Below are 27,631 nucleotides of genomic sequence, written 5' to 3' on the forward strand. Positions count from 1 at the left end.
TCTGAAATTTCAGGAGATCTGATCCCCCCCCCCTCCTCTTCTTCCTTTGGATTCAACTTTGAGGTGTACCATATCTCCCTGACAAAGTATCTACAAGAAGTAAATTAGCTGTACAAGAGATTATTCCAGAAAATATGGAGATAAATACGAAGGTCAATATTGCATTAACAACAAAACTGGGAGATAGAAAACAATGATATTTTGCAAGGCATATGCAATATTAAAAACCTGTAAACATTCTAGAAATTTTTCTAGAATGCTAAGGCTCGGAGCAGTTTTTGTATTACCATGCCCATGACAGGTATGTGGTCCTGTCTTGTCATAAACAATGTCATGACATGACAATGAACATATTGTTTGCTTTCATGTAGCATGTTTTTCATTCTCTGTTATGGTCCGCTCACTCAAAAGTCTCACCCTTCAATAATATGTATAATAGCAGTTTTTTCATCTTTCACGTAACTTTTTCATCTTTCAATCTGCTAAATTTTATATATTCTCGGGCCCATGGCTGGTATGTAGTCCTAGTCATTTTCCACATAATTTGGGTTTCAAAGCTCTTGTAGAACCCTATCTTTTCTATGTTTTTTTAAAAAGTTTTCTTGATAAAAAATTAATCCGCTAAAATCGGTAGTTAGCAGTATAGTTGCTAAAATATTTAATTTAGCTTCTTTTTATTTTTGCGAGTTTTCTTCTTTAGGTCGATGAAAGGGCTGATAATGTGGAAAAGAAAATTGCACAGCTTGATAATGAACTTCGGAAATACAAAGAACAGATGAAGAAAATGCGAGAAGGGCCATCAAAGAATGCAGTGAAACTCAGGGCCATGAGAGTTTTAAAGCAAAGGAAAACGTAAGTCATTTTTGATATTATATTGTAGCCCTACTAGTCTCTGAATTAAGCTGTGTAGTCAATGGTGGTAGTGCAAATCATTTTCTTGTATCCTTGCCAAGTTTCTGGCTTGTTTTTTTTTGGGGGGGGGGGAGGCATAAACAAACATAAATTTTGGAATGCTGAAATAAAATGTACTTACTTAAGAGCTTCACGTAGTTAGTAAGAATGCTAAGTTCGAAAACAAAAGCCTAGGAGTTCTTTGCTATCTATGGGAGTTCGACCCTCCAGCTCCCCAGCACTAGTGCTAGAACTACTTAGGATGAGCCTTTTTTCGGTCAATGGGATTGGTGATATTTAGCCACTCAAGTTCTCAAATTTTTGTTTTTAGAATTATTGGAAGCTCTTTTTGCTGGATACAGGGTCTGCTCACCTCTTCATTTGGCTGTCTTGACCAAGTGTGGTTAATGCTAAGAATATTCGAGACAGTAGTGGTTTAGTGCGTTCAGCATTCTGGCTTCTCTGGTTTTTAAGGCCCAGTTATTACGTGCATATAATTGGACAGAGCAAATAGCATATGTATAGAACGTAAATAGTTTCTAAGACCACACTGGCTGTGCCACACAAGCATGACAAAAGGAAAACAAAATTGTGACGGAAAAAAACGAAGACAATTCCTGATGGTGCTAAAAAGAAGATTAGAATTCAAATATTTCGGTCAATTAGTGTGAAAAAGGAAACAAACGCTTTCTAGGGTTATAATGAGAGAATAGTTGAGATGGCCAGAACACGTTCTGTGGATGAAGGAGGGCAGATTGCCAAAGTCTTGCCGGACACCCATCTTGGGCCAAAAGAAAAGCAGTTTGTCCCCGAAGGGGGTGGAAGAAGGCCGTAAGGAAGGATTTAATAGAAATTGGAACTCCATAGATTGGGATGGAGGAGGGGGGACAGTGTGTAGCTGTGTTGCCCCGAGGTGGCTTGGCGCAGCAGTGAGTTGTTACAAGTGACAGTATTTTCGTCGAGAGTTTCACTGAACCGTCCTCAGTGTGAAAAAGGAAACAAAGGAAAATAGGAAAAAGGAAACAAAGGAAAATACAGATCAGAGTGTTCAGGCCAAAATAACAACAAAACAAACCTTAAAACAAAATTTTGTTTGTGATTGTCCTAACATATCTTTACTTTTGTCTCGATGCCGATTGTAGTCTTTTTATGACCTAAGGAGCTTGAAACCTCCTGCCCATTGGTCTAAAGACGTTTTGAAGTCAACCAACCATACTTTCGGATATTGCCACATCGTTGATATAGACAATGAGGGATTAATATAGGGGTATCATTTACTTCCCCTCCCTTTTGTGACATAAAAGGATTTTATGTCACAAATAACGGATTAATTTATAACTCGTTCATTTCTTAAGTTATTATCTGGTCCTAATATTACCAAAATAGTTCGTTTTGAATTTGTCTACAAAAAAAAACATGAAATATCAATTTTAAAGCTGAAGAGAGAGCCATTGACGGGATTGGACTCATTTTGCATAAGTTGTACAAATTAGGTGAATTCATTCGATATAAAATTATTTGAAGTATTTATTGTTTGACTGCGAATAATATCTTGGAGGGCTCTATTTCTCTATCGTCCGAAAATTCTGTAAAAGCAAATTTTTTTCAGTAAAGTGTCAGTTTGCATAACTCTCCAAATATAAGGAAGTTTGGGCTAAGAAGTGATAGCTCTGTTTTCAGTTTCAATATTACCTTTTGTTTCCATTGGTAAAACTCTGTTTTCATTGTGTTAATTGCTCTAACCAATACCACCACCACCCCTGGGTACCTGTCAAATTTTTGCGTGTTTTTAATTAAATGCCCCTGTATTTATTTTTCTCTTCTTTATCCTCCTGAGACCTGACCATAGAAATACTTTTCTGATTATGTTCATTTCTTTGTAGTTGACTTAAAAAAATTCATTTTAACCATTGATCAACTAAAAAAAAGTTGACCCCCCATATCTCAACTCTGGAGGATGTCCACAGGTGTGGACATTGGGTCCCTGTCGAGCTAAGAGTATAGTAAAAATCTTTTTCGTCTGTTAAAAGAGACTTGTCAAAATGTTGAAAACAAAACATTACTGATCATGAAATTTCTGGAAGCTGTTGTTGTCTCGTGTCAAGCTGAGAATGATTTTACACTGCGAGCAAATCCATCTTGACCTTTTGCAGCATCCAGGCCTTCTGCACCGGGCTGCATTCACCGAATCACAAAATTCTGGTAGATACAGTGTAGCTATGGCATGTGGTGGAGGGATATGGCCTCTTTTTTACGCTCAGAACACGGTTTCTTTGTCGCTATTTTCTTGACCTTGTGACTCCAAGCTTCCAGAATTGATCAAACACTCGGCCACGTTGAAACGAAGGTCAACGAGCTGTTTGAGGTCATCAGAAACTCCTGGGCCATGGCCCTTCAGCTCATGAAATGCATTGGCTAGTGCACCATCCACAAAATGATGAAACAGACGCACAGTCCATTGTTTAGTCCCCGTCTCAAACCGGTAATAGCTAACCATGCGGTCCACAAGGTCAAGACCACCCATGTAGGTGTTTTAGTCGGAGACTACTCGTGGACATTTGACCTGCACGTAAGACCCCTGGCACTTGTCATACCGTTTGACCTCTGTCTCCTCTTCTATGCCTTTGCAGTTTGAAGACAAGAGAACCACTTTGTTATCATACCACTGGGTCATGGCTACTTTTCTATCTGAGCGCACAGACATGACAGAGGTTCATCTTTTATTTCTTTTCATTTCTGTTTCGGTAAAAAGCGTTGGGCTGTTGGCGCCCAAACGGTTCTTCATGATAGTTCCATTCGCATTTATTTTTCTTTCAGCCAGTATGTCGAGGAGCTTAACAGACGAGAAGAATCGGTCAAAATAGAGATATGTACCTTCTGGTAGGGTCTCACCCAAGCGCATTACGATCCCAGCTGACAAGCCATGTGCTACCAGCTCTTCTCCCTGGGTGGTGGCTCCCTGGTAGATTTGGAAGTCAAGTATCAGCCCTGAGGAGCTGGCAAGGACAAAATTCTTTAATCCAACTGGATTGGGCTTGTTAGGGACATTTTGCTTGAGTGTCGACATTTCCTGGAAGGGTATCATCTGTTCGTCAATTGAACAGTTCCTGTCACGTGGCAACTTGAGACAGATATTCCTTAAGTTGTCAAGGATAAGCTGCACCTTCTGAAGTCTATTTTTGGTTTTTTCTTCGTCTGAGATTTCTGAATCAACAACGAACTTCAGGTTCAACCAGATTGTGAAGAATCTGTCTCGACTCATCTTTTGCGATATGGCTTCCACCTGAAGCTTCCCAGACCAGTACATGTGGATTCAAGGAAACTTGAGGTTCCCCATCAGGATGACAAGGCCAACAACAATTTTCAGCTCGTCTGGAGTTACATTCAAGCTTTTGTGGTGGGCCAACTGATAGTTGTAGTTAATGCAAAGCTGTACGTTCGAAGAAGCTCTCCGGGTAGTATTGCAAAAAGAATTGTTCTGTATTCCAGTCGTCGTGGTCCTGGAAATGAGCGGGGCCCACGTCCGGGCCACGATGATTCGAACCGTGCAGACTTCCTCCAGGACAAGGTTGCTGGTACTTTGCCAGCCTTCAAGCGTTTGGCACGGGTTGCTAAGGGTACGTCATCATCAGATTCTTCATTTTCAACATCTGGAAGAACAGCATAACTGCTTGATGATGGAATGGCTGCAACAGCTGTTTCACCATCAGAGTCTGAAGACGCCAAAGAGTGGCTTTTGATCCATTCCTCATCATCGTCTAAATCAGAGACGTCCAGGTCGCTCTCTTGGAGCATTCCGAATAAGTCACAAAGGGAAACTACAATGAAGGAGCAGGTTCAGTAAGCTTAAAACTAATAGGTAGATAGATAAGAGATTTATTGGCAAAAGAACTATCACAAACCCTAGTGGGCCGAATTCGCATTTCTTAGTAAAAACATTACAATAACAAAATAATGCAATAACAACACATAGTTACTACTGTAACGAAAACACAACAGGTAACAGTCAGAAAATACAAAAGTCATAAATATAGGTCATAATTATAAAATATTGTATAGGTCATGATATAAAAAGATAAAAAGGGTAACAAATAAAATAACCAAATATTCAAAAATGAAAAAATAATATATAAAAAATTTAAATTTTTGGCAAACTTACGGGTTGGGATTTTGGTTGATTTTATTTGTAAAAAAGGGAATAAAAGTTTTTTTTATAACGTAAGGTAGAAAATGGTATGGGAGAAAGGATGGGGATGGGTTGGGACACTATGCGGGGGTGGCGATTTCTTATGGGTGAGTGGAGGCTAGGGTTGCCTATTTAGTAAATAAAACAATCATTGACCTCTGCTATCCCCATTATAATTGAGACTTGAACTACAAAAAATCAACCCTAGCTTTTTACTCGATTGGAACTGCCTGTCCACAGAATTGGACATGGAGGTTTTCCAAGTTCCAAAAGATGGCACTTATCAAATTAACTGCTTTTAAAACTATCTAAGCAGTGTCCACAATCAAGAGAGTACACCTGATTTTTCTCACAACTCGTTCTCGTCACTTTCTTTTCTTTCTTTTTTCTTACCTTTGCTTGTTTTCATCTCCTTATTTTAGCATTTTCTAGTTTGTAAAAACACCACTAAAAGTCGCAGAAAATTTCTGAAAAAAATCACAGATGGCATTTCAGGTCCAAAAAGCGCGTTGAAACAACGAGACCTTTGCAAAAAAAATATTTTACGGGGATGTCCACAGACGTGGACACCAGGTCTCAGGAGGTTATTGTCTAAAAGCATGGGTGCCATGGTGCTGGGAATTTGGAACAAAGAAGTCTGTAAGTATAGACATGTAACATTTGCACGGATCCTATGGTACATTCGAGAGCTTATTTCAGATAGGGGGCAATTTCGAGATTTTTTCCAAAGTTGTAGGATGATTCATGGATTCCAAAAAATCCATGAATCATGCAGGTAAGAAATGTCTCTCAGGGGATGGGCTCCTCACTTGCATGGCTCATACTAGAGGGCTTTTCATGCAATACCACCAGCACAAACGTCGCCAAAAATATCTTGGTAGCTTCAAATGTATTTTGAAATATATTTTGGTGCGAAAGCGAGTTTGTTTATTTGTTGAAAAGTATTTTAAATTTCATTATCTTGATCTTTTTCGGGAGGGGAAAAAAGCCAACAGCTGACTTTCTTATCTATTTTTATCCATCAACAAAGTTATGGAGGCGGTAAGTTCAGCAGATTCAGCAAACTTCTTTACACACTGGAGGGGTGTAATTTCTTTTGTCATGAGAAACAACTCTATATTAACATGGGAAAGGTCGTTGGTACAAGGCAGATTAAGTGGATGAGTTAAAATGAAGCGTAACTGGATATTTCATCCTTAAATTTGCAACTTCATAACCCAGCCTTCTGAAAACAGACGGGCTCCTTAAACAGTCATGTAATGAATGTAAATTGTTGTTTTCTATTCCTTTTAAATGTTTTATTGCAAGGAAATTTCTTTTGTATTTTCTGGAGGATTTTCCCCTGCATGCACCATAACTTATCAGGCCAGAGTGGATATGAGACCAAAAGTAGAATTGCCAAGGCTCAGGTTTTTTTTTTTTTTTTTTTTTTTTTTTTTTTTTTTTTTTTTTTTTGTAATTGAAAAATTTTTGGAAGAACAGGAAAATAAGTTTGCGAATCAAGATTAGAAAATTGGAAGCTACAAAGATGACAGTGGCTAAATATGGTTCTGAAGAATAGGCGCTCGGAAAAACGGAGGAAAATTTGCTAGATATATTCTAGAGAAATTGCCTACGGATTGTATTGGGTACCCGGCTGACTGACCGTATTTCAAACAGTAGGCTGTACGAAAAGTGTGGTTCAGTCCCGCTTTCTAGGGCTATAATGACTGAAAGGTTGAGATGGCTAGGGCACCTTCTGCGGATGAAGGATGACAGGCTGTCCCTTTCGGCCATCTGTCTACGGCTTAACGGAAAGTTGGTTGTCCTCGAATGGAGTGGGAGAATGTAAGGAAAAGTTTAAGGGAAATGGAAACTTCATGGGAGGCTGTAAAGAAGGAGGCTTTGAATAGATTGGGATGGCGGAGGGGTGTATATAGCTGTGTTGGTCTCAGGCGGTTTTGTACTTTGGTGAGTTGTTTGTAGACGCAGTAGTAGCATATTCATTTTTTAATTTGAATTTATAATTCAAAACTATAAGTAAGAATTTGTTTCTTTTGGTGTTATTTCTAATTTTCATGCTTTCATTTTTTCTGCTGATTTTCCTATGTTTTTTCTGACCTTCCCTTTTCCTTGCTATAGCTTGTGGTTATTTCATGTTTTCCCTTGTGTAATTTCTTACCTTCATGAATTGTCCCAGGGAGGAAAATTACTTTTGGGGTATATTCATCAAACATTCAGCAATCTTTGCTTCTTCCTTATTAGATTTACCTTTCAGTGTATCATCGAATCTTGAAATTGGTACTTATTTTTATGAGTCTGGTTCAACAAAAATTAGTTTTGTTGATTCCTCGAGGTTAAAAAGTCTCTCTCTATCCTGATTGGTGTGTTTTTTCATTCGTTTTAAAGATATTTATCATTCCAGATCTACCTAAAGTCGGTCTATTAATTTCGGTGAACTTCCCTGTAAATTTTAGGGGCTTTCTACATTGTCGAAAGTTCTAAAGACAAAATCAGGTACCAAGTTACATGTCAATCAAAGGAAAGGTTTTAAGCTTCAAAGAGTTGTAGAACTAAAAGATTAAAACAGAACAGGAAAAGGATATTTTAATAAATGGATGGTTTAAGATACAATTGTATTCAAGGGCGTCCATAGAATGGGGGTCAGGGTGGCTTCAGTCCTAAAGAAGACTATATTTTATGTCAATTTTCATTCCGAATGATTCTCATATAGATAAATAGATAGATAGATACATAAATTTATTCACAAGAAAGCCCAGTTGGGCCATGGTGACATTCACAAAACGAGTGAAAAAATACAGCAGCAAAACATAAACTGGAAAAAAAAACACTAAAACTGATTATTTAAGAAAATCATCACGATACCTCATACCTACCCGGACGAAGTTTCCAAAATCCAATCTCTCCCCCTGACCTCCCTACCAAATATTCCCCAGGCGACACTCCCTCAACTCCCTATATTCCCCTAAAAATGATGCAAAGATTCATCCGTCTCTCCACGCATAGGGTAACCCTCAATCTACAACACATATATTCACTTTCAGAATAAAAAAAATATATATATAAAATAAAATTATTGTACATGATTACGGTATTTTATGGTATACGATACAGAATGTTCAAGGATTTCGTAATAGGCCTATCTAAATGGAAATCCAACAATAGTTCTTAATCAGAAAAACCTTTACAAATTTTAGATATATTCCTTTAAATATACTGTCTATGAATTACTTTCATTTATTTCTTAGAATTTGCTAAATAAAGCGTTGTCTATCTTGTAAGGGAGAACAATTGCTAGGTGTCATTATTGGTAGTTTCTGTTGGACATGCCATCTTACTCTTCAAACCTATGTTGTGTTTAATATTGTTTATTTATTTCAGTTACGAGCAGCAACTGGAAAGTATGAGAAACCAGTCATTCAATATGGAACAAGCCAGCTATACGACCCAGATGTTGAAAGATACGCAGACTACTGTCAAAGCTATGCAAATGGGCGTGAAAGATATGAAAAAAGAATTCAAGAAAGTCAGTTTGGATGACTTAGAAGTAAGGTTCTATTTATGATTGCCCTCATAATGTGAAACTTTGTCTATAGTGGAATCTTAAAGGACCTGAACAGCCGGCTGAACCAATTAGCCTGAAATACAGATATGTTTATGCATAAAATGGCTTTAATTGGCAAGGGATTTTTAAAATGACAAGGAATTTTACTAATCTTCCAGAATAAAACGGTGTAATTCAGGCGCAGAATAAAGGTTAAATTTTATATAAATATAGGTAAATGGTTAATATATATATTGAAAAGATTAAAAGGTGAAAAGGCAAAAAAAAAGAAAATAAAATCAATATAAATGCCTTTATTTACACGAGCATATTTTCCCTCGATATATGTTGTTGTTTCTTTTCATTTCGATACTTGTATTCAACTACAGCCTTTTCGTAAGCCTTTCTAAACTTGGTTATTTATTCTTATAATCAACTGATCTCACTTTTTCTTCAAAGGGAAATTGAAGGTGACGTAACACGTGAACACTTTCCTTCTTCTTCATCTTCTAATTCACAGCAGGCGGGCTATTCAGTTGGTACTATTTAGCCCTTTTCTTTTTGCTTCACTCTGTGGGCTACAGAGCTACTGTCTTGGTTGTCTCTTATTTATTAGATATTCTCAGATATCTTTCAGTAGATCTTTTGACTCAAGGAGTTCAAATATAAGACGATAGATATCGATTTCTGTGCTCTGTGTGCAGGTATAGTTGGCTAGGCTCTTGGCTGATAGTGAGATTTTGTGGTGTTTGAAGCATTTAAACAGTTTACAAAGTAAGGTATGTTGTGCAGACGTCAGCATATTACATTCAAATAGGCAATGGTCAATTGTTTCACAAATCATATTACAATGCCTGCAAAGAGGGGACAGGGGAATTGAACCACTTGAATTAGAAAACTTATATGAGAATGCAAGGAAATTTAGTCCATTTGTTCCACAACGAATTCTATGATAAATTTTGGAAAAATACTTATTGGGACAGGGGGAAAGGATAGGATTAATCTTATGAAAATTAATATCTGATAGCCTCCATCGGTAAATATCTCTAATTGAGATTGGTCTCCCTCTTGGCTGGTCAATATATATAGCATTTTTTGCTATTTCATCAACCTGATGATTACCACTTATACCAGGAGTGGATAGGAATGTACTGAAAATACATCTTTATGCCACATGAAGCAAGATTATCAACAATACTTAGACTATGATAAGTGCCAATGTCCAACTTATATTGAGGAGCTGTGGTCAGCAGCTCAAAGCTTGATAGAGAGTCAGAATAGATGATAATATTATTCGAATTTGCAATTCGAATTTGCATATTTTCCATAAGGTGTTCTAATGCCATGATTATGGCATTTACCTCTGCAGACATTATAGATACATTATTAGACAATCTCTCACCCATTGCAATTTTCCTGTAGGGTGGTTACTCGTGGTTCTTCTTCTTCTTCTATTTCACAGCAGGCGGGCTTTTCAGTTGATACTATTTAGCCCTTTTCCTTTTGCTTCACTCTGTGGGCTACAGAGCTACTGGCTTGGTTGTCTCTTATTTATTAGATATTCTCAGATATCTTTCAGTAGATCTTTCGACTCAAGGAGTTCAAATATAAGATGATATATATCGATTTCTGTGCTCTGTGTGCAGGTATAGTTGGCTAGGCTGTTGGCTGATAGTGACATTTTGTGGTGTTTGAAGCACTTTAACAGCTTACAATGCAAAGTATGCTGCGCAGACGTCAGCATATTACATTCAAATAGGCAGTGGTCAGTTCTTTCATTATTCATAATGAAATACTTGCAAAGAGGGGATAGGGGAACTGAACCACTTGAATTAGGAAACTGATACGAGAATGCAAGAAAGTTTAGTCCATTTGTTCCAGAACGAATTCTGTGATAAATCTTAGAAAAACACTTATTGGGAAAGGGGGAAAGAGTAGGATTTTACTTATTAAACATAATATCTGATAGTCTCCATCGGTAAGTATCTCTAATGGGGATTGGTCTCCCACTTGGCTGGTCAATATTTATAGCATTTTTTGCTATTTCATCAACCTGATGATTACCACTTATAGCAGAGTGGCTAGGAAAATACTGAAGATAAGTTCTTATGCCACTTGAAGCAAGATTGTCTATAATACTAAGACAGTGATAAGTCTCAATATCCAGCTTATACTGAGGAGGTGAAGACAGCAACTCAAGGGTTTATTTTCCATAAGGTGTTCTAATGCCAAGATTATGGCATTTACCTCTGCAGACATTATAGATACATTATTAGACAATCTCTCACCCATTGAAATTTTCAGGTGAGGAAGGAAGGTACCACTTGCTACCTTCTCATTCATTTTGGACCCATCAACAAAGATTTGGAAATGGTTTTTATAAGTAATTGTATTAAGTTCAGCAAATTTTTTCTGGACAAAAGCGATGGGGGTTAGATCTTTAGTCCACTTTGAGAAATCAGTATCTATTATGGGAATTGACCAGTTTCATGGAGAAGATGGGGGGAGAGTATGTGTAACAGACTTTACAGGTACAAGAAACTTCTTCTGAATATTGGCATACTCATTAGCAATAACGCTATACATGGCTGGATTCCTTATCCAAGTAAGTAGGCTATATGAGCGGTTTGATTCAATTTTTGTAAGATTTTTTGTCAATAGAAAGCTGCATCTCTCCCTTATTGTTGTTAATGCACTCTTCATAAGCAGAAAATTGATGCTTGTCGGTTTCTTAAGATCAAATATGAGACGTATTATATCGTTTTGTACTGTTTCAATTTTTTGCATTTGGGTCTTTGCACATGCACCATAGACGATGAGCCCATAGTCAATATGGGGTCTTATATGTGATTTATAAAACTGGAGTAAGGTTTTCTCCTTACATCCCCAGGGTGTAGAAAGAAGTCTTTTTAGTATAATTGTTTTTCTATAGCATTTTTTATTGTGTTTGAAATGTGGAGATGGAAATTAAGTTTTTGGTCAAGCATGAGACCTAGGTAATTAATATGATTATCTTCTGGAATAGTTGTTCCATTTAGAGTCAGTCTTACATTGACATGATTTCGCTTTCGGTGAAAATGGACTATTTTGGACTTGGTAGGTGTAATGGGTAGATGTGAATGTCGAGAGAATTTTTCAAATTGGAAGACTGAATTTTGCAGCTTTGCTGTGCAATCTCAAAGGCATTTCCAGATGACGATGGCACCAAATCCTTAGAATATTTCAGATGAGTGTGGGGGAGGCTCATGACCCATAGATATAGGGCAAAGAGGAGGCAGCTGAGGACTGCTTCCCTGAGGAAGGTCTTTGGTTATTGTCTTTTGGGGTGAAGAGGCTGAACCTACACAAACAATGAAACTTCGCAATTCTATGAAAGATTTTATAAAAGATACTAGCTTGGGGGGTAGTCCAAGGTTTGCAAGTTTAATTAAAAGGATTTGGTGGTTCACATTGTCATATGCCCCTTCAAAATCTAGGAAAGCTGCAACTAGGACATTATTTTTTGAGAATGATTCATTTATTGTATTTGTTAACAATATGAAAGCATCTGCTGAGGAATGGTGTTTCCTGAAACCAGTTTGAGTGTGAGGGATCATATTATTTTTTTAAACAAACCAGAGGAGTCGGTAATAGATCATTTTCTCCATTATTTTCCCCATCACAGGAGTAATCATTATGGGCCTATAAGACTCAGGGTTATTTTTCCTTAGGATTGGTAGAAGGGACGAACATTTCCAGATGTTGGGGAATGTTAGAGAAGCCCAAGCGTGATTGCTGCAGCTTAGCAGTTCCTATGGGTGAGAGAGGATGAGGGCTCTTACTAATGGGGTATTAATGTGGCCATAACTGCCAGAAGTCTTGGTTATACTATGATTTAATGCATTGTTCGTATCCCGAGCTGAATCTTGGCTTGTTACTTGCTCGAGTCTTTGACAAAGTTGCTATTTTGGATTCATAGGAATTGGGGACGTTTTGATACAATTATTTTATGTTAGCTTATTAACAAACAGAGTGGCAAATACCTTAGCTTTTTTATTATCATTGTCATAATGGGTATTATTATGTATAAGCTCATACAGGAGTGGGTTGGGGGAAGTCTTTTTCCCACAGATGTGGCTTATGACTTTATGTATAATTGGCTCATGTGTTTCTCTGTAGAGATTATTTGCAAAATTATTCCAGTAGTTATATTTAGCATTTACTATGGTCCTTTTTAGATTAGATTCTGCTTGTAATTATTTTAAATATGTAGTAGGTGATGGTTTATTTAAGAATGTTCGCCTAGCTGCCTTTTTTGTTTTCCATTTATTTGGCAATCAGTGGCCCACCATTCGTTGGGAATATGTTTAGGCTTGGTTTTCCTGTGCGTGATCCTGGGGATAGCATGATGTGATGTATATATTAGTAAAGATGGTAGAACTTCAGTACACTTATAAACTCATGTGTGTCAAAGACATGAATTGTGCATCAAATTTGTTATATTATCATTTACCTTATTTTGGAACATAGGCCAATTTGCTTTAGTGTTGATATATTTGGATGTATGTGATAGGGTTTCAGCAGGTTCGTTTAGGGAGCAAACTATGGCAAAGGGGTCAGTTCATAGACTATCAATTTTATTTATATAAATTTTATTCAAAATATTTAAAGACACAATTTGTAGGTCAATTGTAGAGAAACTGCCACTTTTGGGGTTGAAATATGTATTCAGGTTTGGAGGGGTAGCAACAGCTAATTCATTATTATTTGAGGTCATACACTGAAAGAACTTACCAGCTTTATTTGCTGGTTTATTCCCCCACAAAAGGCTGTGGGCCTTAAAGTCTCCACAAATAAGGATATTTTTCAACATATTAGAATTATTTATATACCTGAAGAAATCCTTGGCACCTTTAGTTTGGCCATTAGGGTCATAAAATCTAAATTTGTAAGTTTTTGTATTATTCAGCCAAACACTGATACCAATTGCATAAACATCATTTACGAAATATGGAAAGTTGATACCATAGATTTTTATATTATTTTTAACTATTAAAGCTACTCCACCTCCTTTTCTCTGTGATATTCTAACTTTTTTCATGATAGTGTAATCCATAGAATTAATTTGTTGATTTTTGATTAGATGAGTTTCCTGGAGGCAAGCAATATTGATGGAATTATTATTCATAAAAGATATTAATTCATTTAACTTATTTTCTGTAAGTGATCTTACGTTCCACTGGAGTATTGAAATGTGTTGTATTGTTGATTTATTTTTCATATGACTCTATATCAATGTTCAGCTTATAGTAAATGTTAATAGTAAAGCAAGATCTTTTTTTGCTTGAATGAGCATATGATTAGGGATGTAGATTTTTGCCAATTCAGCAATGATTTTTGTTTTCTGTTGTTGTTTTATATTCATGGCCTGAACTGCATTGCAGTTTAGAATGAATAAGCATATATTTGGGGTTTGCATATTTGGTTGTGCATCCAGTTTGTTAGTTAAGAAATTAATTCCTGGTAGTGTTTCTGGTTTGTTTCTTGTTGGGAGGGGGTGCCAGGCCGACCTTCTCTCACTAGGCAAGGAGGCTTGTTGGCTTGTTGATTCTTTCTGATAGAGATGTGAGCTAGGGGGCTTAAAGGATGGTGTTTTGTAAGGAGTACTTGATGCATTGGGAGTGTTTGACTTGGGAGTTTTTTTTGATTTCAGTATAGGTTTTATTTTGGTGTGATTGGGTAGCATTTGCGTCCATAACTACAAAAGGGTATGGAATGGCCTTCTCTGTTGCTATTTAGAGTGTTAGTGCTCTTTTCTTATATGCAGGGCATTGTGATTTATTGGTGGATTCATGTGGGCCTTTACAATTGATACATGTAGGCTGAGTGTTGCCGCAAGTTGTCAACTCTTTAGGATGGGAGCCTTTACAATTGCTACAGGCTAGGAGAATTTCATTGCATTTATTTGTTGTGTGTCCCAGTTTCAGACACTTCTGACACTGGGTAGGCTTTGGCTTGTGTTCCTTATGCGGTTTGATTTGCCCAAATAGGAATAACTTTTCTGGGGTATCAATTTTTTCCTTAGTGTAAATAAGAAAGATCTACTTGTTTTTAATCCATTAGAGTTGGGTTTACCCAGTTGAGTGACATCTTCTACAGGGATTGCGTTACCAGTCCTATCTGAGAGCCCTTCTTTTAACTCCTGAATTGGTATTTCTAGGGGAACATTATATACTACTATTTTTGTTGGGGATTGTTCTGGGTTCCATTTAGATAAACTAATTGGGATATTCAGAAGAGATTTTAGATTAAGTATTATATCTGCTGATTTCTGATCTTGGACAGCTATTAGCAAAGATCCATCACGGTGAATGTTAAGAGAAAACATTGATTTTAACATTTTGAAAATTGCAACCCTTATTGTAGTAATCCTTTTTATTTCAAAGGGGGTATTAGGAGTAATTTTGAGATAAATGCCTAAGTTTTGGGAAAGAGAAACTTTGACAGGGGGAGGGGAAATACTTTTGATTGGGGACGTTTTTTTCCATTGTTTGGAGCTCCTAGAAAGGACCTCTTGAAAGCCATTATCACCTATGGTGACATTAGCTCCAATACTGATCATTGTCCTATTCTTAGAATTTGAGCTTTCATGTGAGCTTTGTGATAGAGCTTGACCAGCCAAGATGGGGCAAAAATGGATCAATTTCATTAGTATTTAGGGTGGGATCCGGAGGGACTTTTTTTTTGGGGGGGGGGGAGTTATTAGCATTGCCTATTGGAATAAGCTTTAAGCTAAACAGTAAAATATAATAATATGATACAAAACCGTCTGTGCTCTACTGCGGGGAATACTGCACCATCCACAAAAGAAAAGACCATAGTTTGGCCTCGCGGAGGCATTTGAGCACAATCGGTTTAGTACAACTAGTGTTGAATCAAGACAACAATTCACAAAATACTTATTTTTAAATTTCTTAAAGTGTTGCTGTTGTGTTCTTTTTGGTTCTTCGGCCTCGTCTTCATCTTCCTCTTCTTCCTCTTCATCTTTATCGCCTTCCTTAGGTATGTCCTGTTGGGCAGGAATATTGGATTCTTCACACACCGTGACGTAATCATAAAATTTGACAAATTTACGAATTGGTTGTGGACGTTGATGCTCAAAATACTTTCGGTATCGTGAAACCGACTGATATGATACGGAAAAAGGTGGATGAGTCCTTATTGGTTACTTGAATGACACTAAATAATGCGCAAACCGGACCGGAAGCCTATGTTTTGTTTGACGAAGTTAAAATCAGGACCTTTCATGGGAATGTATATTCACGCAGCTTTCGATTAACCGGAGTTTTTCTCATTATGCAGCAGGTCATAGGCATTAGTTTAGAATTCCCTAACTTTCTGTTTCCGTGTTAGACTAGTATTTCGCTTAAAGCGAAGAAATTTAAAGGTTTTCTAAAGGGGTCAAATATATTTTTTCTAATGTGTTAGGGTTTCCATTTTACGCGAGTTGCACTATAGGCAGATCTCACTGTTTTTTGTATTTTTTTATGTTTTTTATATACAAAAATATGACTTCCGCTCTATTTCTTTTATTTTCTCCAACTCTTTCTTTTCTTTACTATTTTCCTTAGATAATACCTGCTTTCCTTAGGTAATACATTAACCCAGTTTAATCCTATTTTCTTCTGTATATACTAGACTTCTGTTTTCATATCGCAACGGTCTTGGCAGGTACCAGTTCTGCTTCCCGTAGGTACATGAAGGTGGTATCAAGTCATCTACATTACTTTACTGAGTAAAATGCTTAGTTTCGACTGAAATCAAAAATGCTAAAAGTGAGTTCAACTGAACTGACATGTTATATGTGCTGCTTCGAATTTCAGCTGAAATATATATACTTTGGCAAGTGTATAATTCCTGAAGTATATCTAAATGAACAAATTTTCTCATTTGGCGGTCTTTTTTCAAAATGTGTTTTAAAATCTTCGGTTACTATGGGCTACTGTTTGTCCAAGTCAGCTTAGATATAGATATAAACATAAGCCATTCTTCCAAGCCAGCCTGGGCGATTTTGAATTAAACTCCTGTTTTTGACAGCACTCGTGTTTGAACCAAGAAAGAAAAACGCTTTTGACTTACTGTTACTCTTAGTTATTATACCTGAATCATGTCTACATGAAAGAGGTTTCCTCATTTGACAGTCTTTTTTCAAAATGTATTTTTAAATTTTCGTTTACCATAGGTTACTGCTCGTCCAAGTCAGCTTGGATATAGATATAACCTATTAGTCCAATCACCATGGGTGATTTAGAAATAAAATCCTTTTTTTGACAGCACTCGTGTTTGAACCAACACAGAAAAACTGTTTTGACTCATTATTGCTACTAAGATAAACCTATGTGATAGTTATCATTCTTGAATCATCTCTAAATTAAAGAAATTTTCTCATTTGATTGTCAAAAGAGCCTTTTTAGATTTTCGGTTACTATGGGTTAATGTTCGTCCAAGTCAGCTTGGACGAATTAGAAATAAAATCCTGTGGGTTGATAGCACTCATGTATTAATCCACACTGAAAATGTTTTTGACTAGTTGCTGTTATTTATTTATTTATTTATTTATTATTTATTAATACCAAGATACGGTAAGCTTTAACAAGCTTGTTGCACAAAACAATTATAAAAAAGTCAATAACAATGTCAATGACATAACAAAAACATACAGTAACTGAAAAACATTGGAAAAACAATATTACTGAAACATGCAAGAACATACCAACTTAACTGATACATATCTGTTAATAATTGAAACCTATAAAAAAGTAAGCTTGCAAAATAATTGTTACACTATCGCAAATCAGGTTATACACAAGTAAAGATACTTTCAAAATGGATTGTGATAGGACCTAGTATACAAATATCTAGAGGCTAAAACATTTTCGAATGACTGGAATGAGTTCCTTACAAGTATTTCTGATGGAAGTGAATTCCAAGTCTCCACACCTGTGTAATATCTATTATTCCTGAAACCGCTCTAAATCAAAAATTTTTCTCATTTGACAGTTTTTCTCGAAAAGCGATTTTAAATTTCCGGCTACTGTGAGCTGTAGTTCGCTCTTAGCTATTTATCCCTTATTTATGTCGGCAAATATGTAAACGTAATCATTTATTCGCAATTTGCTTGCGAGAGGCTTTGTCTAAATATACTTCCCTACATAAAGGAGAGTCATTGTTAATTTTTCCCTTGTGCTTGCTCTTAATGGCGAACAAAACTTAATACACATTGTCGTGCTGAAACCCTGTATCTACTAAACGGGTACATTTGTTTACTGGATGTATGTAGTGGCTGGTAAGCTACTCAGAAAAGCCAGCTTGGTTCTAAGTTTTGCTGGGAAGTATTGGGTACTTTTCTCTTGGTGACTAACTTGAGTGTCAGGTATCATTAGTTCCTACTAGCTTGGGATGGGGATTAGTGGTTTCACTCTGCTAGCTCAGCCGGCCTCTAAGGCATGAGCCCCCATCCAGTTGCATCCACCCCACAATAACTTAAAAAATTAATTATTAGTTTGAAGCCTTCTATAATTACATATATATATATATATATATATATATATATATATATATATATTCGTCGAATAAGTTGCAATCGAATTGTGACTTGCCATATCATAAAATTTGGTTCTACCTCTTTTCATTCACCAAAGAACAGACAAAAAAAATTAAACTAATTTTAAATTTAGACGTCGCCTTATTTATTAAAGAGCAGCCGAACTGGGCATACTTCAAGTCGCATTATGTTGATAAAAATAAATTCATACAAAATTAAAGTTGCCTGTCCCTAATAAAGAGTGTCCTCTTCCCAAAGGAAGTCCCTGCTTTCATTGGCTATTCCTTACCGTCTCTTGATCATTTTCCTAATGGTTATCTATCCTGTCTCCAAAAAAATTAAGTCATATATACTGAAAAGACAAATTTTGAAGACAGTTAAAATGATGGTACTTTTTATTTTTACCTTCATTCTTTTCCATTTATTAAATTTAAAAAAAAAACAAGTTTTTTCAACTGAAAGTAAGGAGTAACATTAAAACTTAAAACGAACAGAGATTATTACTTATATGAGATGGTTCGCCCCCTAGTCAATACCTCGCTCTTTACGTTTTTTTTTAATACTTTCAAAAAAGCTATCTATTCTAATTAAACGATCTTGGTGATTCAGGGGTTTGTGATTCAAACAAAATTCGAACTTTAGCGTAAAGAGCGAACCCTCATATACATAATAATTTCTGTTCGTTTTAAGTTTTAATGTTGCTCCTTGCTTTCAGTTGAAAAAACTTGTTTTTTTTGTAATTTAATTTCTGATTGTTTTTAAATAATGCTGGGAAATCCGGCACCCCCTTCATGGAAAATTACCTTCCCCCATGGAAAGATCCTCCTATTTAAACCTCTGCCCCACCCCCCACCTCCCCTGGTGACTTTGGGAAAAAAATGAGCGTGGGAGGGGGCCTAGCTGCCGTCCAATTTTTTTGGTCACTTTAAAAGGGCACTAGAACTTTTAATTTCCGTTCGAACGAGCCCTCTCATGATATTCTATTACCACTGGGTCGATACGATCACCCCTGGGGAAAAGAAAAAACAAATAAACACACATCCGTGATCTTTCTTCTGGCAAAAAATTCAAAATTCCACATTTTTGCAGATATTAGCTTGAAACTTCTAAATTAGGGTTCTCTGATATGCTGAATCTGATGGTGTGATTTTCATTAAGATTCTATGACTTCTAAGGCGTGTTTTACCCTTATTTTGAAAATAAGGCAAATTTTCTTAGGCTCGTAACTTTTGATGGGTAAGACTAAAGGAGTTTCGGTTATTATTGTGCCGAATCGCTCCTTACTTACAGTTCGTTACTACGAACTGTTTGATATCTCATTCTTGCAGCTTTTTTCATCGTTTAAGCTTGGGTACCCTTTTTTCTTTTGTTTTTTTTGTGGGGGGGGGGGATCTAAGTATTTGGGAATGTAATAAAAAAATGCGTTTCTCGCAATGCTTTTTTGGCGAAACGTAGTATCTTTGAACATCAAGATATGTCGAGTGCGCTCAGCATAACTAAATTCCTATATATTCTGGGTTTTTCTCAGAAAGTGCAGTGTGAAAAACGTATTTACGCTTTGCCAGAAAAATGTAGGGAATCAAAACGATTTTCGAGGTGGATTGTTTTGCATGACAGACCCAGTTTGAGATACTGTTCTTTGTGAAAAACTTTCTGATGCCCCACAAATATTATTAATTTTTAGTACTCATTATGCAAAGTAGCAGTTATACAATTAGTTATCATAAATAAAAAACAAATTATAAAAATTGTCAGCAGCAGATCAAAAGGTAATTGTTCGAGGGTACTGCGAATATATACAATGATAACAAAAATTAGAAAAATAATGATAAATATAATTAAAAAAAAATCAACGAAGTAAAGTGAACTTTTCAATTATTGAAGAAATAGGAAAAGTAGCCCTTTATCAAATTAAACACAACCATAAAAATACAAAAAAAAATATTTCATGACGAATATTATAATTTTTGGCATTTTAAAGTAAAAAAGAAAAGCACAGGGAAGGTAACCTCTAATTTCCCCAGTGTGCTTCCCGCGTGCGTTGAAATACGCCAACGTATGTTTTTAAAACATTTTCTTGTAAATTCTTTTTATCAACTAACTCTCATTCTGCAAATTGGCAAAATTCCATTTGTATACAAAACGTAGTTGGCGAAGCTGAAGCATAAATGAGTAGTCAGAGTCTGTCAACTAGCCCTTTAATGGAAAGCTTCACCTCGCTGCCAAATGGGTTAAGACTAGTAGAAAAATAAGACATTGGATGAGTGAATGCTTTAACCCTCTATGTTAGTTTTGCATAAGAACTGTTACCAAAAATGTTTATCTGCTTTATGTTGGAGCTCCGATCAATCATTTTGTGCCACACCTGTTGCTCCAAAACAAGGTCCGTAAGGTCCGTAAAACAAGGTCCGTAAAACAAGGTATATGCAGTCCAGTCAAGTATCAACTGCTATCTTTAAAAAAGGTTTGGTCAATGACGTCATCTGCATGTATGCTTGCTACCGTCATTCTGATGAGCTTTCGCGCCTTCTACCACCGTTTGTCAAGTAGACCAGACAAATCTGTAGACTTCCAGTTCACACTGAATGCCTGCAGGAGGATATGGCAGGTAAATCGTGTTTTACAAACAGCTTGTTCGCTACTTGGTATCTTTTGATATCCATTCGAATCATCTCTTTGCGGAAAGAAGCATTTCACTCATGTCATCTGGCTCTTTCTAGGGACCGCTTCACAATGTATAAAACCTTTTGATTAGATTAGTAAAAGGGCCAGCGCTGCATTTGGCACTTTTGATGTGCCTAGCGCTGCGAAACATATTATACGAAAAATTACTTATTGTTGGAGTGAAATTAGCTTTTGGCTTCTTTTCACTTTCGGCATTCGGTTTTATTTTTTCTCCAAGTGCAATTAAATAAATTGTAGGATGAAAATTGAGGAGAAATTAATATTCTTATTTTTTAGAGAACTATATGTTACTAATAATTATCGAGTGACTTAAAAACGAAAGAAAATTAATTTATTAATGAGATTAATCGCTTTTACTGATAAGTAAAATTACATTTACTAATTAGAACATGTTTTATTCAGAAATTAACAGAACCATAATCAACTCAAAAGTATTGACATAATAAAGAGCGACATGTCTATGTTTTTTCTTTTATCGCAGTTATATAAAACTAATAATAAAAAAAACTCGTGGAGGGTTTATTCGATTGGAAATTAAAAGCTATAATAGAGTAGTGTAGCAATTTTAATAGTCTATATTGCCGTATTTCTGAAATTTTTATAGCATTGATTTACAAGGGGGGGGGGGTCTTCTGATATGAGTCGGAAGGGCTCCCTGGAAAAATTGAACAATATTGGCCAAATAGCACCGGATAATATTCCTATGGGGTGTTCATGCCCGTGGGTCGAATCAGACACGGCTTATCTAAGGTAAATAAATCATTTTAGGATCTACAAGATGATTTAGCTGACCTGCTTGAAGATGCCAATGAAGTTCAAGAAGTTCTATCAAGAAGCTATGCTACCCCCGATGTCGATGAAAGTGAGCTTGAGGCGGAGCTTGAAGCTTTAGGTAGGTTTTTAAGCTTTTGTTGTGTGTGTGTGTGTTTTTTTTTTGGGGGGGGGGGGTGCTCCTTTCGCTTCCAAATTTCCATTTAATGCATGTTGTGTATTGGATGTATAGACAAAGGTCGCACGTTGGAGTAGTAAATGAAGAGAAGCAAAAAAAAAAACAACAAGACAAGAACTACACAAGGACAACGATGAGATTCTCACTCAGCAAAAACACGAAGCAAAAGCAAAAATAAAATCACTCATAATAGAAAGCACACCTTTACTGGACTAATCTAAACTTTAGCATATTATAACTCATTATACTCACACTTTAAACATACATAATGGAAAATTACTCCCACTTGGCCTAATGTAATTCAAAGGAAAGTCAACTATTTTGTCAAACCGCTTACGGAAACGATCTCTCTCGGACTCTCAGGTATACGGTCTCTCTCTTCCTCTCTCTATCTCTCTCTCTCCCTCTCACTCTCTCTCTCTCTCTCTCTCTCCCTCTCTCTCTCTCTCTCTCTCTCTTTCTCTCTCTCTCTCTCTCTCTCTCTCTCTCTCTCTCTCTCTCTCTCTCTCTCTCTCTCTCTCTCTCTCTCTCTCTCTCTCTCTCTCTCTCTCTCTCTCTCTCTCTCTCTCTCTCTCTCTCTCTCTCTCTCCTCTCTCTCTCTCTCTCTCTCTCTCTCTCTCTCTCTCTCTCTCTCTCTCTCTCTCTCTCTCTCTCTCTCTCTCTCTCTCTCTCTCTCTCTCTCTCTCTCTCTCTCTCTCTCTCTCCCTCTCTCTCTCTCCCTCTCGCTCTCTCTCTCTCTATCTCTCTCTACAATTCTTAAAATTGTACAATTATAAAGGAGTTGTGGATTTAATTATCATGCAAAGGAGATAAACTTTAATATTTAAATTAAAATATTTAACCAAAGTAACATGTGCGTTTGAGAGAGATTTTTCTTTTCACCTTTTAATTGTTGATGTTATCATGTACTAATTAATGCAACATGTGCACCATAGTTTAGCCCACCTCCCCTCATACCTCCATAGTCTAGAGTCTTGGCCCTTTTCTTCATTATTAATGGCGATGATCGAAGAATATCCGTGAAGATTGCTCCAAACTGCATTATTGTTTTTCTTTTTAGCTTGTTATATTTTCCTCTTATTATCTTTTTATTTCAAATCAGCTCTAGCCCTCAAGTTCAATTTGATTTTTAGGTGATGAAATTGCGTTAGATGAAGACGCATCTTATCTTGATGATGCATTGAAAGCCCCTGTAGCTCCAGACAAAGAACCAGCTGCCAAACTTGAAACAAACAAGGTATGTTCAGTTCAGATTCGCCTGTGGGTTTCTCACCAGTACCTATTGCTCCTTTGCGTTTATTTCAACTTTTTCGTCAGTTTGTTGTTAGGACGAGCTTGCGCTCATTCCATGTGCTCAGGGTCATTGATGAGAAGTACCAAGCAATAAAATTACTAGTTAAAATGACGAACAAAATACTGCATGGAGAAACTGCGTAACCTTTCTGTTTCCGGAGTTAAATTTTGTTCTCTTTTTAGCTTTTCTAGTATACTTTTTAGTTTGCAACTTTTTTTTTATTAGGAGAGAGGATGTGACTGTGAAATTATAGCACTTAGCGTGACGCAGCATTCAGTCTTTAGTCCATGGTAAGTGGTTGGCGCGCTGGGTTGGTAATCGTTTGTCCGAGGGGCACGGGTTCGATTCCTGGCGTGGCCAGTTATTTGGTTTGAGACGGGGACAAGTGGCGTGACTATGTAAGCTCATCCAGAATGGACCGAGCTCTAAATGGGTGCCTGGAGAAATCTGTATAAGGTAAGCAGGAAGGGCGTGTGAAAGCACAGGATGGCTGGTCCCCAACCTCCCCACTGCACCTCCTGGCTGAAGGGTTACGACACGGAGACCAGCACCGCCGGTTCGGACCTTGAGGGTCTACTGCCGTCATACTTACTTACTTAAGTCCATGGTAAGTTTGGGTTGTTTGATTTCTAAGGAAGTCAGATAACGCTGATTTAGACCATAGCTCATAAGTGACGAAGGAAGAACCAAGAATAATTCACTGAGCCTTTCTTTGAATATTTCCTATTTTAGGCGTCGGATGATCTTTGGTGACACATAATGGCCAAAGAGAAAAGAATAAACTGGAACTAGATCATAAGAATAATAAATTGTTTTTAGTTTGAAATACTAAACCCATATCCTTTTTATTTCCAAAAAAAAACGCACAAAGCCGGCAACGTACCAATTTTTTTTTTTTTTTTTTTTTTTAATAACAACACGCTTGATATACCTAATGAAAAGTGAAGCAACTTCTCTATTCATATACAATATTAACTTGACAGAAACTAAAATATTGCAGCCACCTAAAATTTAACCTTATGGTCGCTGCCCGACCAAAAAATTAAGACCTTAACAGAGACTTTTTTATCAATGGTGTATAGATAGATAGATGGCGTATTGAAATATTTGACACAATTTGATTTTTTATTCGACTTGATTTATTAACAAATTCAAAACAATACATAAACATTTGCCCATACTGCCAACATGCCAGAGGCTATAAACGGCCAATACGGGAATTAGAAAGATACATCACTTAACAAAGTTATCACGATGAACAGGACACATACCTCATTCAAAGAATATTAAGCAGAAAAATATTAAGCATATTTTAATATTTTCTCGGAACGAGCTTAGCGAAATCGATTCTTTTATATAATTGGGCAATGTAAAATTTTTATTTGAATATAATTGTTGCAAAATAAGGTCTTCGACAAGCCACATTTTGACAGTGATGTAGTTACGTCATACATACAGTTACGCGTTTCACCATAATTTTAAAAGGTTGGGACGTTTTAAGTGTCAGTCTCTTTTATTAATTAAGTTAAGTTATATTTAATATTTCCTGGAATGAGGGATTGTAAATGTAACGCAAAAAAAAGAGATAAAAAGACCAATTAGAGTCTTTTTTTATGTATTAAACCTTAAACTTTGTATTTTTAATTTTTGGTGGAATCGGGCTCATAATCGCACGTAGTTTGGTTCCTTAGGTGGGTGAGGGGTACCAGAGAATTTTTAATAGGGGTTATGGGTCCTTTGAACCAGTTTCAAAGGGATACTACCTCTTCGAACTCCTATATCCCTTTATATACAAGTATCTTTATGTCAAACTTTTACTCTGGGTGAGAGAGTGTAGATATAATGTCAAAAACAAAGAGAAAAAATCTTTCTATTTTATGCTTATTTATCTGTCATTGTGAAACTTTATCTGTCTAATCTGTTTCTTTTTTCTTCAGGATGGTATCCCGGTTGATGAATTTGGTTTGCCAGCTACATAAGCAGTTCAATGATCTTATGTTTGTAATTCCTTTTTGTTTTGTGATTACTTGTGATTTCACTTTTTGTTTTGCAGAATATTCTTAATTAATAATTCTATTGTCGATATTCGTCGATGCTAGCTGGTTCAGTTTTGACTCTTTACTGCATAGAATAGGTGAAAATAGTTCAGGGCTTTTTTTAAATATGCTCACTGCGCCACACAGGGAGGACACATTCTCCCCCTGAAATATACATTTGAATGACACAAAATGTGCATTGAGATATAAGAGTTGCCACAGTGACAAATAAGAGTTCCATGTGTGATTTGTGTCATTCGTCCTTGTCGGCCAACCATCTAGGGCCAAACGAAAAGCACGTCGTAAGGAAAAATTTAAGGGAAATTGGAACTTCCTGGAAGGAGGGAGGCGTTGAATAGATTGGGGGTGGAGGAGGAGCGTGCGTAGCTGTGTTGGCCTCAGGCCACCCGATGCTGCAGAGAGTTGTTAGTAGTAGTAGTAGAATTGAAGTGGGTTGATAGTCACCTCAACCGCTCCCATCTCTAGCAACACACAGCTCTTGACCCAAAGGTAGGCATTTTACTCTTTGTTTGAAGTGAAATCACACGAAAATTTGAATCTGTCTTGTTGAAGCCATAGCTTGGACCCCGTGATCCATCTAGCAGCCTTCTCCTTTCTACCACCAACTTCAAGGCAGAAAGGTAGGCATATTATACTTTATTTAATCCCAAGTTTTTCAAAGACTTCCAATCTCCATGATTGGAGGACCAAAGTGGGTCCATAACCTCTTTACCCCCCTCCCCCTCCCGTGGCCAAATTTTGGATAGAAATACAGGAATGTTACACCTTTGAACCGGAACCCCACGACTATACCTGATATTTATGATTTGAGAAGCAAAAAGGGCCAGTGACGCTTCCAATACGTTCCATCCCTTTTACCACCAAATTTTTAGCAGAGAACTAGGTTGTTGTATTTTGATTGAAGCGGAATTATGCAAGGACTTTCAATCTGCATGATTAGAAAATCTAAGTGGGCCGCTGTTTTCCACGCCATTTGACATCCACCCGTCCCTCCCATCGCCCCACCACTAACTACCAACTTTTCAGTGAACTGGTAGGCACGTAATACCTTATTTGAACTGAAATTGTTTGACAGGGATTTAATACATGTATTATTGGAGGAACGAAGTGTTTCAGTACCCCCCCCCCCATTACAACTTCTATTGAAGCTTTTTAGCAAAGGTTGGTATATTGCATCTTGTTTGAACTAGAATTATTAATCTACATAGTTGCGGGAAAACATGGACCCACGACCCCTCCAAATAAAAGGCTACGAAATAATTCTTTCCTGGCACAAGGCTTCATCACGAATGTCCTTAGATCTACAGATGGTTTTACCTTCACCAGCCTTACTACAAAACAAAACTAAAACATGGGTTTGCCTAGCTACAGTACCACAAAGTAAAGTAAATTATTAAGTATTACTATACTTAATAGAGTTTATCTTTACTTTCTAACCGTAAAATTAAAGGACTCAGTCTTGGCAATCTGTCCTTGGCATATCATAATTGTAATACAATTAACAAGCTTATGAATGTGGGAATCATTTTTTTTTCTTTGGTAACTATTTGTTTTTGTACACCTACTGAAATAATTTACTGTACTAATACATTATTTTAAATATTATTGGCAGTTTTTCATGGGTACTTTTTCAAAAGAGTCTAGTAATTATTTTTTTGAAGAATTTTGCCTTTAATCAGATATATGAATCAATATTCAAATTGTGGTGTACCCTACATTTAGCCTTTTAAAAACTTTTCTTTGCTGTCATGATTTTGTACGCAGCTCTTTAAAATTAGTTCATGTGTTAGCGGGGCACATATGGCGTCAATAAAATTAACAAAGTTAATAAACCCTTTTCCTCAAATCACTTTGTCTACTTTATGGAAATCACCAAGAAGTTAAACTTTATTTAACTTCTCCAAGAAAGTCGGCTATGTTTAATAAAAACCTAACAAATTAAGATGATTCGCCATAACAGACATATTTTAACTGAGCGGCTTCACAACTCTACGTCTGAGTAATTCAAAATATGTACTTGAAAAAATGGCTGTAAAGTCGAAAACGTGAAATTCTTGTGCGAACAGACTATATTTTAGAAGAGACTATAGGCCTTGATGTCTAAACATAAACAATTCTAATTCCAGAATTTGTATGAGGGTATATGGACTGCTAAACGTTCCTTTCACTCCTTTGACTTTAAAACAATATCTTCTAATGGTCAGCAATTCTCTGTCTTCTTCATGATTTGGATAACCACTTTCCCAGTCTGGATACTGGAGAATTATAAGAGACCACAATTTTATCCAGATGGTTATCCACAATTTTTCGTCCTCTTATGTCAACGCAAACTTCTTACATTAAAAATTCAGTTCACCTTGTTGAAAAATTAAAAGACCTTGATATAAAAAAGACACAACTTTGGCCAGTTTTGATGCCATTTCTATGTATACTTCATGCGAT

At 36.6% G+C, this 27,631-nt stretch overlaps 1 protein-coding gene across 1 annotated transcript; it reads left to right on the plus strand.

The window, feature by feature from the left end:
• The first annotated feature begins 682 nt into the window (after window positions 1-682).
• Vps60 (vacuolar protein sorting 60) lies at window positions 683-25,217 on the plus strand. The gene is made up of 5 exons (XM_089093817.1): window positions 683-852; window positions 8,459-8,624; window positions 21,658-21,781; window positions 22,972-23,075; window positions 25,070-25,217. The coding sequence occupies exons 1-5, from the start codon at window positions 776-778 to the stop codon at window positions 25,109-25,111; spliced, it is 513 nt and encodes a 170-aa protein (XP_088949943.1). The 5' UTR covers window positions 683-775; the 3' UTR covers window positions 25,112-25,217.
• Window positions 25,218-27,631: the final 2,414 nt, after the last annotated feature.

Source organism: Artemia sp. Qi Xiang Cuo, chromosome 9 (genome assembly GCF_049724085.1).
Source record: "Artemia sp. Qi Xiang Cuo chromosome 9, ASM4972408v1, whole genome shotgun sequence".
NCBI classification, from domain to species: Eukaryota; Metazoa; Arthropoda; class Branchiopoda; order Anostraca; family Artemiidae; genus Artemia; species Artemia sp. Qi Xiang Cuo.